The 13326-nt window shown below is 45.8% G+C and overlaps 1 protein-coding gene across 2 annotated transcripts in view; it reads right to left on the bottom strand.

Annotated features, from left to right (window-relative positions):
• Positions 1 to 10191, bottom strand: part of CCDC60 (coiled-coil domain containing 60) — a 164924-nt gene extending 154733 nt beyond the window's left edge. For both annotated transcript variants that reach the window (XM_007189482.2, XM_057526848.1), the window contains exon 1: positions 9713 to 10191. In XM_007189482.2, the coding sequence (XP_007189544.2) occupies positions 9713 to 9802 (90 nt within the window). In that variant the 5' untranslated portion in view covers positions 9803 to 10191. The remainder of the gene's footprint in view (positions 1 to 9712) is intronic.
• Between the last annotated feature and the right edge of the window lie 3135 nt (positions 10192 to 13326).

The following is a 13326-nucleotide window of genomic DNA, read 5'->3' as shown; positions in this document are numbered from 1 at the left end:
TGGTGGCGCAGTGGTTGAGACTCTGCCTGCCAGTGCAGGGGACACGGGTTCGAGCCCTGGTCTGGGAGGATCCCACATGCCGCGGAGCAACTAGGCCCGTGAGCCACAATTACTGAGCCTGTGCGTCTGGAGCCTGTGCTCCACAACAAGAGAGGCCGCGACAGTGAGAGGCACGCGCACCGCGATGAGGAGTGGCCCCCACTTGCCACAACTGGTGAAGGCCCTCGCACAGAAACGAAGACCCAACACAGCCATAAATTAAATAAATTAATTAATTAATTTTAAAAAAAAAACTGCACCAGCAGACGCCCCTTTTAGAGAGATACTTGTCTACTGCCCCTTCTTACTGCAGTCAACCAGGCTGATCTTAAGAGCAGAGGATCTCTCTAGTTAGTTGGTCCTGGATTCAAATCCTAACTCCATCACCTACTTTCTGGGTATCTCTGGGCAAGTTACAAAACTGCTCCAAGCCTCAGCTTCCTCATCTCTACAAACAGGGACAATGACAGCATCTGCCCCACAGGATTGAGGAGTTAATTTTAATGATAATATGCAGAACACAGCAGATGCACAATAGATGCTTAATAAGTGGTAGCCATTATTTGTCATATGGCAAGGAGGGAGCCTCTGAACTGCCACGTTAGAGTTCCTCATTCTGCATATGGATATCAAGAAACTAGAGAGGTTAAGTGATTTGCCCAAAGTCACACAGCTAGGTAGGGAAAGAGCTGATGTTTGGGTCAGACCTCCTAATTCTGGGCAAGGGCCACACCCACCCCACCACTGTTCAGACCCTGGAAATATCTTGCCATGGAAAACCACAGTTTGGGGGAGGGGAGAATGTTCTAGAAGGAGGAAGAAGATGGAAGGCATGGCACCCTCAAAAACCAGTATGGCTTCCAAGTAGACCAAGTAATGAAAGATGAAGCTGGAAAAGTTGGTAGAGACCAGATCACGGAGAGCCTTTTAAACCTTATTAAAGATACTAATCTTCATTTTGAGGGCACTGGAGGGCCATTAATTGTTTTAACCAGGAAAATGACACTTGCAATAAAAGAGAATGGGTTGGAAGCAGAGTTAAGGTAAAGAGGGCAGTTAGGAGGCTGGTGAAATAGTCCAGGCTAAAGGCGAGGGCATCCTGGATCAGGTAGCAACTTTGGGGAAGGAGGCAGTGTCCATAGAACACCTGCCCTGAGGCAGCTGTTTGAACACAAGAGATGATGGAGGGAGAGATCAAAGATGAAGCTCGGGTTTCTACCTGAACAATTGGGTACATGATGGCATCATTTACTTAAATGGGGAATGTTTCACCATCAGATAAGCATTCAGCTGGGGAAAGGTATTCAGGACTTCAGTAGCCCTGTACTGCCATGGTTCTCAACTGGGGACAACTCTGGCCCCCAGGGGGCATTTGGTAATATCTTGATGCATTTTTGGTTGTCACAACTGGCATCTAATGGCTAGAGACCAGGGATGTTGCTCAATATCCTGCAATGCACAGGACAGCCTATGGGTCCCAAATGTCAGTGGTGTCAAGGCTGAGAAACCCTACTCTGCTGAAATTCCAATTCTTAAAAGAAGTAAAATATTAGAGCTTTCTGGTTATTGAAAGGTTTAATGGGAATTCATGGAGCTAAGTCCTCCCTAATTTGACAACCCTCCAGGGTAGAAATTTGGATAACTCTGTGTGTGGAGAAGGAGAATATGTAAAGATTTATCTACCGGAGCTCTGTGGGAGAGCATTTAGTCAGACAGGGTACCAAGAAAGAACTTGTTCCCTGGTGGAGAATGGCAATACACCCCCCTCACCCTGATGCATTAGAAAATAAGTTCCAGCCGTGGTTCAGTGTCTCATATCACCCCAAGTTCACATCCAGCCAACGTTGAAGATGCAGATCAGATGGCTTCACTGTACCTTTCTTCCTATGATAGAACTTGTTTCTACCTCCAAGCTCTTAAATATTTTTCACCTTTCTTTTTGGTACTTCTTATTTGCCATCTTGATTCATGGTTATTAATGAATTTGCTCTCCAACAGAATTGTGGGTTTCTGGAGAGAAGCCCCCAAGTCTGATTCATATTAATGCCTCTAAAACATCTGTCACATATATTTAATAGACACCCCAGAAGGTGACCTTGACCCTGTACTAGGCTACAATGGGGCGTCACTTTCTGTTTTTTCTGCCACTGAGCTACAGCCAACCATGGACCCCTTGAAGTCCCTGACAATACTGAACCCATTCCAGAAACCATCCCACCTGTATAATCTTCCCACTTTGTGAAATCCAGAAATCCCAAGGCAATTCCAGGCTTGCAAGTAGATCACCAGACGTAGCTAATTTTTGAGTTATTAAATAAAACTGCCTAATGCATAAATTCCAACTTAGAAATACATTAGATCAAAGTCGAGCCCGCAAGAAATTTTCTCGGCAGAGTTTGAAAACAGGTATTCAGAAGGGAAAATGCCACCATCTCATGATAGAAGGTATCCCATTACTGGTGATTATGATTTTGAATTTAACTGTCAGAAAGATCTCTGAGAAAAATATGTTGATTTGTTCAGTCCAAGCAAGGTTTAATTGGCTTCTGTCAGATTTTATGTAAGTGCTACTGGCCACCGAACCCCACATGGATTCTGCAGCTTTTGAATTTAACAGCTGACGGCTGAGTCTTTTAGAGGCTGCAGGAATGCTGAAAGGCGGCCAAGAATAGGTCTTTTTCTACAGTTGTGCAAAGGTTTGTCTAACCAGAGATTCTTCAAGCCCCCTGCTCCCCAAACGGTGAAAACACAAGAGGGTAGGAATAAAGATGGTGCATATTCCACTGTCTTGGCTCTCCATGTTATTCCCTGTAAGTATATTTTTCAGAATTTCTGGAAGGTTGTCCCATGTTATTGTCTTTTCACTTCTGTATCCTCGACACCTAGAATCATGCTTAGCATATACCTGGAGCTTAGTAAATATCAGCTGAATGAGTGAATGTTTCTTCTGGCAGCCTCTACCCTTGCCCTGAGCCCCACAGCTCTTCGGTGGATTCTGTGCTGTTTTTTAAAGTACTACTATGGGGCTTCCCTGGTGGCCAATGCGGGCACCCGGGTTCGAGCCCTGGTCCAGGAAGATCCCACATGCCGCGGAGCAACTAAGCCCGTGCGCCACGACTCCTGAGCCTGCGCTCTGCAGCCTGCGTGCCTAGAGCCCGTGCTCCACAGCAAAGAGAAGCCACCGCAATGAGAAGCCCGCGCACCGCAACGAAGAGTAGCCCCCGCTCATCACAACTAGAGAACGCCCGCGCGCAGCAACGAAGACCCAACGCAGCCAAAAACAAATAAAATAAAAAATAAATTTCTATAAAATAAATAAATAAATAAAGTATCACTATGGACAAGTGCCCTTGACATTCCTAAGCAGTTGTGGTGCAGGCTAGGGGATGTCTCTCTTTTTCAGGTTACTGCATTGCTTGGGACCCCCAATGTCTGATTTTTTGTGCAGCCATTTGTGCCAGTTATTGTTGATTAGTCAACCAGACACCCATCTCCAATACCTTCACCTGTCTCTTGCCCCTGCTTTCCACACTCAGGTTAGATAACACATTTTCCCAACCATTCTTGCAGTTAAGAAAAGGCAGGTGACACTGCTCTGGCAAATGAGACATAGAGGAAATATGCTGGGAAGTTTCCTGGAAACCAGGCAAACTTTATTTGCCTCATAAAAGGGGCAAAAATAGCTCTTACTCTCCATTTTTTCCTCTTTCTACTGGAATATGAATGTAATTGGCTGGAGATGGGGCAGCCATTCTGTGACCATGAGGGAAAAGAACCTACCAGTCCCAACATTAGCGAGGTCTTCCTGAACCAATGCCAGCAGGCATACAGCTCCAGACTTCTTACGTGAGAAAAATAAATTCACATTTGTTTATGTCACTGCTTTTCGGTTTTTTTCTTACTTGCAGCCAAGAATGATCCTAATTGATACACAGGGTTTTCCTTTTTTCTTACTTCCTTCTGGTTCTCAATGGGATTCAAACATGAGCAATGGGACTGGGCTGAAAGTTAAATCCAAGGGACTTAAATCATGCTCGGGGCACTCCCTTTCCTACAACTAGGATTTTTTAACTGGGTCAAGCATTTCTCTGCCATCAGAATGAACTCTCTCCTGCAAGGCACTTCATCCTTCATAAAAATATACTCTCACACTAGTTCTTAAAAATATCCCTAGACTTGCTTCTTCTCCTCCATCCTTAAACTGGGACTTGGCCTCACTAACGAGGGACCCCACTCTGTGACTTTACAGTTAATACTCAGCTGCCTCCAGACTTCATATCTGGGCTGACTGTGTCTTCCAAATGGTGATGGAGGCACATGTGTCCAGTCAGAGAAGAGAGAGGAGCGTGAGTCATAATAACAACAACTGTCATCACTTATTGGGGAGTTCACTGTGTACCAAGTATTGTGCTCAGTATTTCAGATGCATTATTTTATTTAATCCTTCCAAAAGATGTAGCAGCTCCTATTATTATTCAGCCCATTTCACAGAACCTCATATTAGTGTCAAAGAGGGGATTCGAGCCCACCTTGTCTGATTTCAAAGGCAGAGCTCCTACCTGGTCACTAGGTTTGCATCACATCAACTAGACTCTCTGATGTGTTTCTTCTACCACTCCTCTCCCCGCCCTCACCTCCCCATGCGCAGCAGCTGCCTCTTTGCAGATGAGTGAAAGAGCTCGCTTCATTTTGTCCGGCATAAAGAAAGTGCCTATCATTCTTCCTGTGTCAGGAGGTAATGAACACATGCCTTCCCCGCACCCTGACTTATCATGGAGGGAGCCGACTGTCACATGGGCCTGCAATTAGACACAGCAAGATTTGCTGAGGCAAGCATCACCAGTTCAAAGCGCCAGGGCATAAAGAAGACAAAACAAAACAAAGCAACAACTTAAATTCTGCAATTGTCTCAATGCAGTAACAATGGAGCCAGAAGAATCCCTTGGACAGAGAAAATGGCTCATTACTATTTTCCTGGCCTGAGTCACGAGTTATAATATAAATGAAGGTGCAGCTGGCTGGGATTCTTCAGAACTGAATCTCAAGCGGTCATCAGATCTTTTATTTTATTTCATTTTCCAAGGTAATCACTGATACAGTGCGGGGGGGCACAGTCTCCGTGATTAGAGGCCAGAGAAATTACCCAGCACTGAGTCCATTTCGAACAAAGACCAATGACTCACTACTTACATCTTCAGGCCACAAGCTCTCCTATCTGGACAAAGAGGAAAATCGTTTCATGTTTGCGGTGGACATGTATTATGCTGGGAGTTGAGGTTTCTCTTGCTGGGGGAAACCTTTCCTTTTCTGATTCCAGGCAGACCAGCTGGATAGTGGGCTGAACTTCTGAGACCTTTTCTGAGTAACTCCATTCTCACCATAGGGGTGGTGGCAGTGGGGCGATAAGAGGGTGAATGGTAGGGGACGGGGGTCAGAGATGCTCAGGCCAAGGTCTTCTCCATACACAGGACTCTGCATAGCTTTCCACCTTCTCCCTGAACCTGCCAACTTAACTCTCAGCAGAGAACTAGACCCTGGCACTCTTCAAGCCTCAGTCTACTCAGATGCAAAAGGGGGTAATAACTACACCTCTATCACAGAGTCAATTAAAAGATCAAACCACACCATGTCATAATGGCTAACATTTCATAGTATTTACTCTGTGCCAGGCCCTGTTCTAAGAGCTTTACCCATATTAACTCACCCAATCCCCACAGAACCCTATGAGACAGGAGCATTTTTAGCTGGATTTCATCCAAGATGAACATTTTCTTTCCCCATTTCAACATCTCTGAAACTGGGGCGCTTCTTATAATTGAAAGTAGGTCATAGTTTAATCAGTAGAGTTTTCTTTCTTGGTGGCGCTCACACAAAATTGTGATGCCTCTTGAAACGGAAGATGTCTTAGTTAAAACACAATGTGACTGTTTCACAGAGGAGGAAACTGAGGCACAGAGAGGCACTGATTTGCTCAAGGCCCCGCACATAGCTGAGTGTCAGAGTTGGGGGTCTGAACCCATGTCGTTTGCTGAAGAATCTCTTTTATTTATTTATTTATTTATTTATTTATTTATTTATTTATTTGGCTGCATTGGGTCTTTGGTGCTGCACGTGGGCTTTCTCTAGTTGCGGCGAGTGGGGGCTACTCTTCGTTGCGGTGCGCGGGCTTCTCATTGCAGTGGCTTCTCTTGTTGCGGAGCAGGGGCTCTAGATGCACGGGCTTCAGTAGTTGTGGCATGCGGGCTCAGTAGTTGTGGCTCACAGGTTTAGTTGCTCCGAGGCATGTGGGATCTTCCCGGACCAGGGATCGAACCCGTGTCCCCTGCATTGGCAGGCGGATTCTTAACCACTGTGCCACCAGGGAAGCCCCCTTTTTTTTTTTTAAACTATTTTAATTAATTTATTTTTGAGAACCTCCTCTTTTAATCACTAAGCTAGGGTATCACCGAAGCACCCAGTCTAGTTCCTGGCTGTTTCAGGATCTGCCCAAACTAAGGATGCTTCTTTCCTCTCTGCCACCAAGAGACAGAGCTTATGTAAAGGATTCCACACCTTTAGAGTTTTTGCCAAACGCCGTTCCTGCATTTCCATTCTAGAACATGGAGGGGGTGTTCTAAGTGCCCCTCTCTTTTTTAGTCTTTTCTAAAGAAGAAAATGTGGGTCCGCGATAATCTACACATGCCCTGCTCCCTCCCTCCCCCATGGCTAATCCCATTAGATTTCTCTTTTGCTTCCTTGGGCAACAAAGGGAAAAGGAACTCCCTAAACAGACTAGGGCGCCTGACTTAGGGCAGGCTAGAAGGTTTCCTCAACAAAAGACGTTCAAGCAGGGGATTTGCATACATTATTTATACTCCTTCCATCGAAAAATCTACATGAAGATGCTGTACAAGGAAGGGTCCCATCATAACATTAGTTATGATAAAGCAACTTCCATCCCCATGAGAAGGAAGATGGCCAGCTTCCGCGGGCTGCAGGACCCTTTGGGGGTCTCCCCACAAGTGTCACCTATTACACCAGCGCACGGGGACTCACAGGAAGTGGCATTATCATGTCGCCCAGCTGGTCTCACCTTCCTCCTCTAGAAGCCAGATCCTTCCTCGGATCACTCCTCACTGGACATTTACCTGGCTGCCTGGCATTTGTTACTCTTTTTATGTGGCATTCCTCTGTTCCCCACCCCTGCCCTGTGCCCAACCAACAAACCTGAAAACTATCTGAAGCCAGTGAGTATGCCTTACACCTTCCCTTTGCATCCCCCGTGGTGTGTGCTGACCACTATCACTGTCTGCTTAGCATGGAGAGGCAGGGAGGGCTTGACCTCTCGAGCCAGAGAACTCTGATTTCAAACCCTTGCCCTGTGCCTTACTGACTGGGAGTCCTTGGGTAAAGGACCTGTCCTCAGTGGGCCTTGGTATTGCCATCTATCTCATGAGGAGGTGACAGTTCATACCTCCAAGTGTTCTGGATGGTTCTGAAATATCACATGTAAAGACTTGAGCTCAGAACCTGGCACGTGGTGAATATTCAATACATGCCAACCATCATCATTATTATCGCCACTATTAGCGTGTTAAACCAATAAAACTGCAATTTGTTCTAGTGTGATTTACCCCAGAAGTTGATTCTAATCTCTACATATTTTCTTGTGACTGGCCACTTTCTAGTCAGTCTGCTTTAGATTAATCAACGCTTTACGGTAGCTCTAAAAAGTTGAAATTTCTGAAGGCGTGATACTTCAAATGTGAGCCAGGGACACCCTAGGGGCTTCATTATTTTCTAGACAGTGAGGCAGGGGCAGCAGGATTTCCATGAGTTTTGTGCCTGAGGTCTTGTTTATCCAACAGTTCCCTGGAAGCCTGCTTTCCATCTCTTGACCTCCCAGAGTCCTGCCTATCCTCCTCTCAAGAAAGAAATGATCATTTCAACCTCTGCATCTACCTCCACTTTCCTCAATCTCTCTAACCCAAGATGGAAAACTCTATTGCATTTACTTGGCTACATGACCTCTTCCCTCCCCAGTGTCCCCCCACTCACCCCACACACAAACACACACGAGTCTGAGTTACCTGTCCTCTGCATTCCCACCACACCCAATGATACATCCCCAGCACGTTAATCATCCTGTATTACAATGATCTGTTTCTTATCTCTTTTACTTCCCATCCCAAACAGACACACTACAGATTGTGAAAATCTTTAAGGCAAGCCTCTATTTTCACAAGAGCAGGTATTTAGCACACAACAGAAATTCAGTAAGTGTTTGCTAAATGAATGAAACAACCATGTAACGAAAATCTAGGAAGCACTATGTGTCAGACGCTATTCTCAGGAGTTTTTGGACATATCATTGAATGCTCACAGCAATCCCATGAGCAGGTATTATGATATTCCCATTTTACAGACGGCAACACTGAAGCAGAGAAGTTCCGTAACTTGCCCAAGGTCACAGGCCTGCCAAGAGGCAGATCCAAGGTTCAAGCCAGGCTATTTGGGTCCACCGCCCACGTGCTCACACTCGTTGCTGCTTCTGAAATATCTACCTCATTCCTCGTTCCTTCCTTCCTTCCCTTCCCCCACTACTATGCTGGGAAGTTTGTTCCCAGAGGGGGCTGCTCTGGATAAAACCCACTTCCGGGTAGCTTTTTGAGACAAAAGGAGACACGTGAAGACTGCATCTTGAAGAGTGAGCTCATTAAGAGAGGGCTGAGCAATGAGGGGTGCAAACAGCTGTGTCAATCCTTAGGAATTATCAACAGAAGCTCAGGAACGCTTTGGACCACCAGGTAAGCATGGGTGAGTTTCTCTTCTGTGCCCTGACTTCCTCCCAAGCCCTCCTTCCTAGGGCAGGGCCTTGAGCCACAAGATATGCCACTGTGCGTGGACCACTGTGGGCCAGTAATTGCCTTTGACCCTCTCCCACTGTTCAGCTACCTTGGTCAATTAGTGGTGATATGGGGTTTTGCAGATACAATAACAAAGACACACTTAACAAAGACATAATAGGCCTGCCCAGTCGTGATCATTTAAAAACAGAAACAACTTGACTCACGCACTAAACACATACTGCTTTTTCCTTGTCTTCCAAACCAACCACAGTATTTCTTGTCCCATACACACATTATCAAGTGTTAGCATCGCCGTGAACAATTTCCGTATCTTACTTAGTCCTCACACTGTTTCTGCCTAGTTGGTGTTCCTGTTCTCGTTTTGCAGACACGAGCGAATAAAGGCTCAGAGATGCTAAGCAACTTATCTAATCTCAATAGCTGCTGAGACGCAAAGTCAGGCTTCAAACCCCGAAGTCTGACACTATAGTCTCTCCACAAAGAGAGAGGATGTGCACGTACCCTGAGCCCAGCGGATCTCCGAAAATAATTTCTTCGATGGCAAACTTACAATTCATCTTAATTTTTTCCCGATGTTCTACAGTGTCACTGCCGATTTATTCCATCATTTTGGAATTACTGGCTAATAGGATGGCCCAGCTCCCCGTTCTGGCTGGCGTTTTCAGTCTTCACGAGTAACCAACCACTGATAGCAACGGGGATGTTTCCCGACAATTTAATTACACCGTGATTCTTCTTTCCCCCCTTCCCTTGTTGGTCTAGAGGCTAATTCCTATTTTTCGTCTTGAAAACACGACTCCTTTCACGAGAGAAGGGAGACTCACCTGCGTCAGAAGATCTGAGGCATAAAAGGGCCAGAGGGCCCCCGAGGCAGGGGAACTCTGTATCTTCTTGGTGGCTGGTACCTTGGTCATCTTGGAAATCCTTCAGGCTTCCCTATGCTCCCCAGGGAAGGTGTGTGTGTGTGTTTCTTCCAGAATCTTCTACCTCAGCAGTCACTGGTGTCAGGGGCTCCAGCAATTTCTCCCCGACTCGCAGGTCCTAAAGACAGAGACTCCAGACAGGTTTCTGACTGGGGAGGAATGGGAAAGCAAGTCTTCTGGGTTTCCCTCCAAAAGGATAAGGAAGTCCCGGCAAGTTGAAATCAGGCAAGCCTGGACTTACTTTTTAGACAGTCACAAACTTTTATGAGTTTTTCCCCGTTTGGGAAGGGGATACCTTTGTCTTCTAGAAACAAAAATAAAATATGAACTAAAAAAATAAAACTCCACTGACAAAGTCTGAGGGGGGCCCATGGAGGGGCCCGCAGACATCCACCCCGAAGCTGGGCACCCGCGGAGACGGAGCAAAAAGCCGCAGCTAACTGCAAAGCCGGGGGCCCACTCGGTCGCCTGGCAACGGCACGCCCCGTGGAGGGCGTCCTCATTGGCTGGGATTGGTGGGGGCGGGGTCGCGAACTCGCCCAAGCCGTTGGGTCCGTGACTGGGAGCGGGCGGCTGGCCAGGGAGCCAAGTTCTCCAAACTCTGGTTTCTCCTCTCAGGCCTGAGGACCTTGACCCTTTGTCTCCGTCTAACTACAAGCGACTCCTTCCTTCCAAACTACCCTGTCCTGCCATAGCCCGCCAGTGATTTCTTGTGCCTTGGGGTGGGTAGATCAATGTGGGCCTTTAGCCCCGCAATTACTTTAACCTGAGATTTCTCTCCTTTATCCACGTGACAAACACACCTACTCATCCTTCAAATCCCTCATATACACACACACACACACACACACAAAACACATATACACACACATATACATACACACATAAATGTATACATACATACGTCTATGTGTGCATGACAATTAAGTGCTTGGTATGTGCTAGATACTGTGCTAAGTGTCTTACATATATTAACTCAGTCCTCACAGCATGTCGTTACAGAAGGTATTTCCTTACCCTCTTTTACAGACTAGGAAACTGAGGCACAGAGAGATTGACATCTTTAAGGTCACACAGAAAGTGTGTGAACTGGAATTCAAAGCCAGACCTGTTTGAGTCTAAAATCCAACCTCTTAATCACTTAGCCTCATGACCCTGGATAAGATGCCTAATGTGGCTGAAGCTTGGCTTCCATTTCTTTCAAATGGGGAAAAACAACTTTACCACAGGTGTCAAGGATTAAAACAGATCATTATGTAAAGGCTGAGCACATGAGGAGTCCTAGTTAAGTGGCAACTATTAGGTCCTGACACCACATTCCCAGGAAGAATTAGTCATTTTTGTAGTGCAGTGTTCATTTCACAGCAGATATTAATACTCATATTTATTGATCACACGCTCTGTGCCAGGTGCTCTACTGAGCGCTTTACATTAACTCATTTAATCCTTCCAGTAGCCCTAGGGGGAAGGTTCCAGCTTGCAGATTGATTGCACATGTTCTGATTTACACGCTTTATCCTTGGCATTATTTCACACTGGTTCAATCTGACTCTTCTTTTATTTCTAACCCTTGAGCTGCTGAGGATTATGATGTCACCACAGCCACACAATGACCTCACCTTCTCTTTAGAAGGCCTTGCTGCAAGATGACCCTCCAGAGAATACAAAATGCCCAGCCACACAGCTCCAGATGCTGATGCTTAGAAGTCGTTATTTTCCTGCCATTGTCCGAAGACTGAGTCTGACCTTTCTTTTTACAGGAAGTTTTGGTCTTCCTGCTTCCTTTGTGGGCAGCATTAAGCCATCAGCAAGCACTTTCAGAAGGATGCAGGTAAACTGAATTGTGTTCAGAAGATGGGGCTGGGGATGAGAGGGGATGAGGAAAACAAGATAGAATGAGAAATGTTCAGCCCCGAGCAGAACAAAGGGCTGTCTTCATACGGCTTTGAGGGACAGGCTTGGCAAAGAAGAGCGCAATTAGTTTTGTCTGAGCCCAAAGAATAGGAAGAAGGTTTCGGCTCAATATGAGGAAATACACGGCAGAACACTGTTTTAAAAGGCATGAGTCCTGGAGTCTGGCTGGCTTGGCCACGGAGCAGCCTCAATGATCGTCTCATAGGTCTATGATGAAACCAAATGGGTAATTCATGAGAAGAACAATGCCTAGCAAAAAGGAAGTGCACAATTAATGTTAGCTCTTTTTTCTTTTGTTATTAACACCCACCTGTCAGAGCCATGCAAGAACTGGAAATAGAAAGGGCTCTGGAATAGTAAAGACCTGTGTTCAAATCTTGGGTGTGTCATTTACTGGTAATGAGATCTTGGTCAAGTCATTTCACCTCTGCAAGCCTCAATTTCATCATGTACTATATATAAATAGTAATGGTGATGCCCACTTTGTACAGTTGGGAGGACTAAGTGAAATGATGAATGTATAGAGTCTAGTATCCAGCAAGGGCTCAAGGCATGCTATTAGTAGTTCCCTTTTTGGTTCGTGAATGGGTATGTTCCATAGAGAGAGAATGAGCTCCCCAGCACTAGAGGTATTCAATCCAATAAGGTCACATTCTAAGGTCCTGGGGGTTAAGACTTCAACATGTGAATTTGTGGGGAGACACAAATCAACCTATAACACTGAGCTGCCTCAAACTAAAAGCTCACACGGTATTGGATAGATGTTGCTGTGTTTCCCTCAAAACTGTAAAATCTTCCTATCTTCTCCTGTGAATTTTCTGTGGCACCCTGGGTGCCTCGGTGCACAGTTTGAGAACCACAGGGCTCCAGGCCTGTTTTCTTTGAGCTGAGCAACCTTTTTATGCAAGAAGTTAACACCCACATGAGTAGACATAAAAATAACGTCTAATGGGAGTTTGTTAATATCTTGCCTCCTGGCCCGTAAGGTAGGACATCTCTGGAGCATGTTCTATAGTCCCCCAGAGGTTCCCTTCAGGACTGCCTTGGGGCAGCCCCATTGCCTGTAGCAGTTGCCTGCTCACCAAGCACCCAGCATTAGCTTCTTCCCTTTTCCTGTTTCACTTTCCCACTCCCCTTCTGGTACTGCCTGGATGGCCTCCCAAATATATCCAAATTCTTGTTCCGAGGTCTGCTTCTGGGGAACCCAAGCTAGGTCAATGTTGACTGGGATAACCAGGAGGTCAGACTAAGTCAGGTCTGGAAATCTTCTCTCTTCCTCATCTCATGACCTGGACTTGCTACCTTCTTGGGTCCTCTTGCCCCATAATCACCTTCTTACCTCTGCTCTCGTGGATACATCTCTAGGAGTTTCTGGATATTCTCTGCATCCCTTAAACACGGAGAGGCCAATGTTTTTTCAGATATGCAAATATATCCCCGAACAGTGAAATATTTGACAATTCAGATATGAAGTGATTGTTTAAATCTTAATCCCTGGTTGATTTATTCAAAATAGGAACTGAAAGACGTGAAGCGACGGGTGTTCTCTCCTCCCAATTCACCAAAAAGAAAGGCATCTGAAGGGATTAAAAATAGATGTA

This window comes from Balaenoptera acutorostrata, chromosome 13 (assembly GCF_949987535.1).
Source record: "Balaenoptera acutorostrata chromosome 13, mBalAcu1.1, whole genome shotgun sequence".
In the NCBI taxonomy this organism is placed as follows: Eukaryota; Metazoa; Chordata; class Mammalia; order Artiodactyla; family Balaenopteridae; genus Balaenoptera; species Balaenoptera acutorostrata.
The sequence above is the reverse complement of the archived record's forward strand: the minus strand, read 5'-3'. Positions and strand labels throughout refer to the sequence as shown.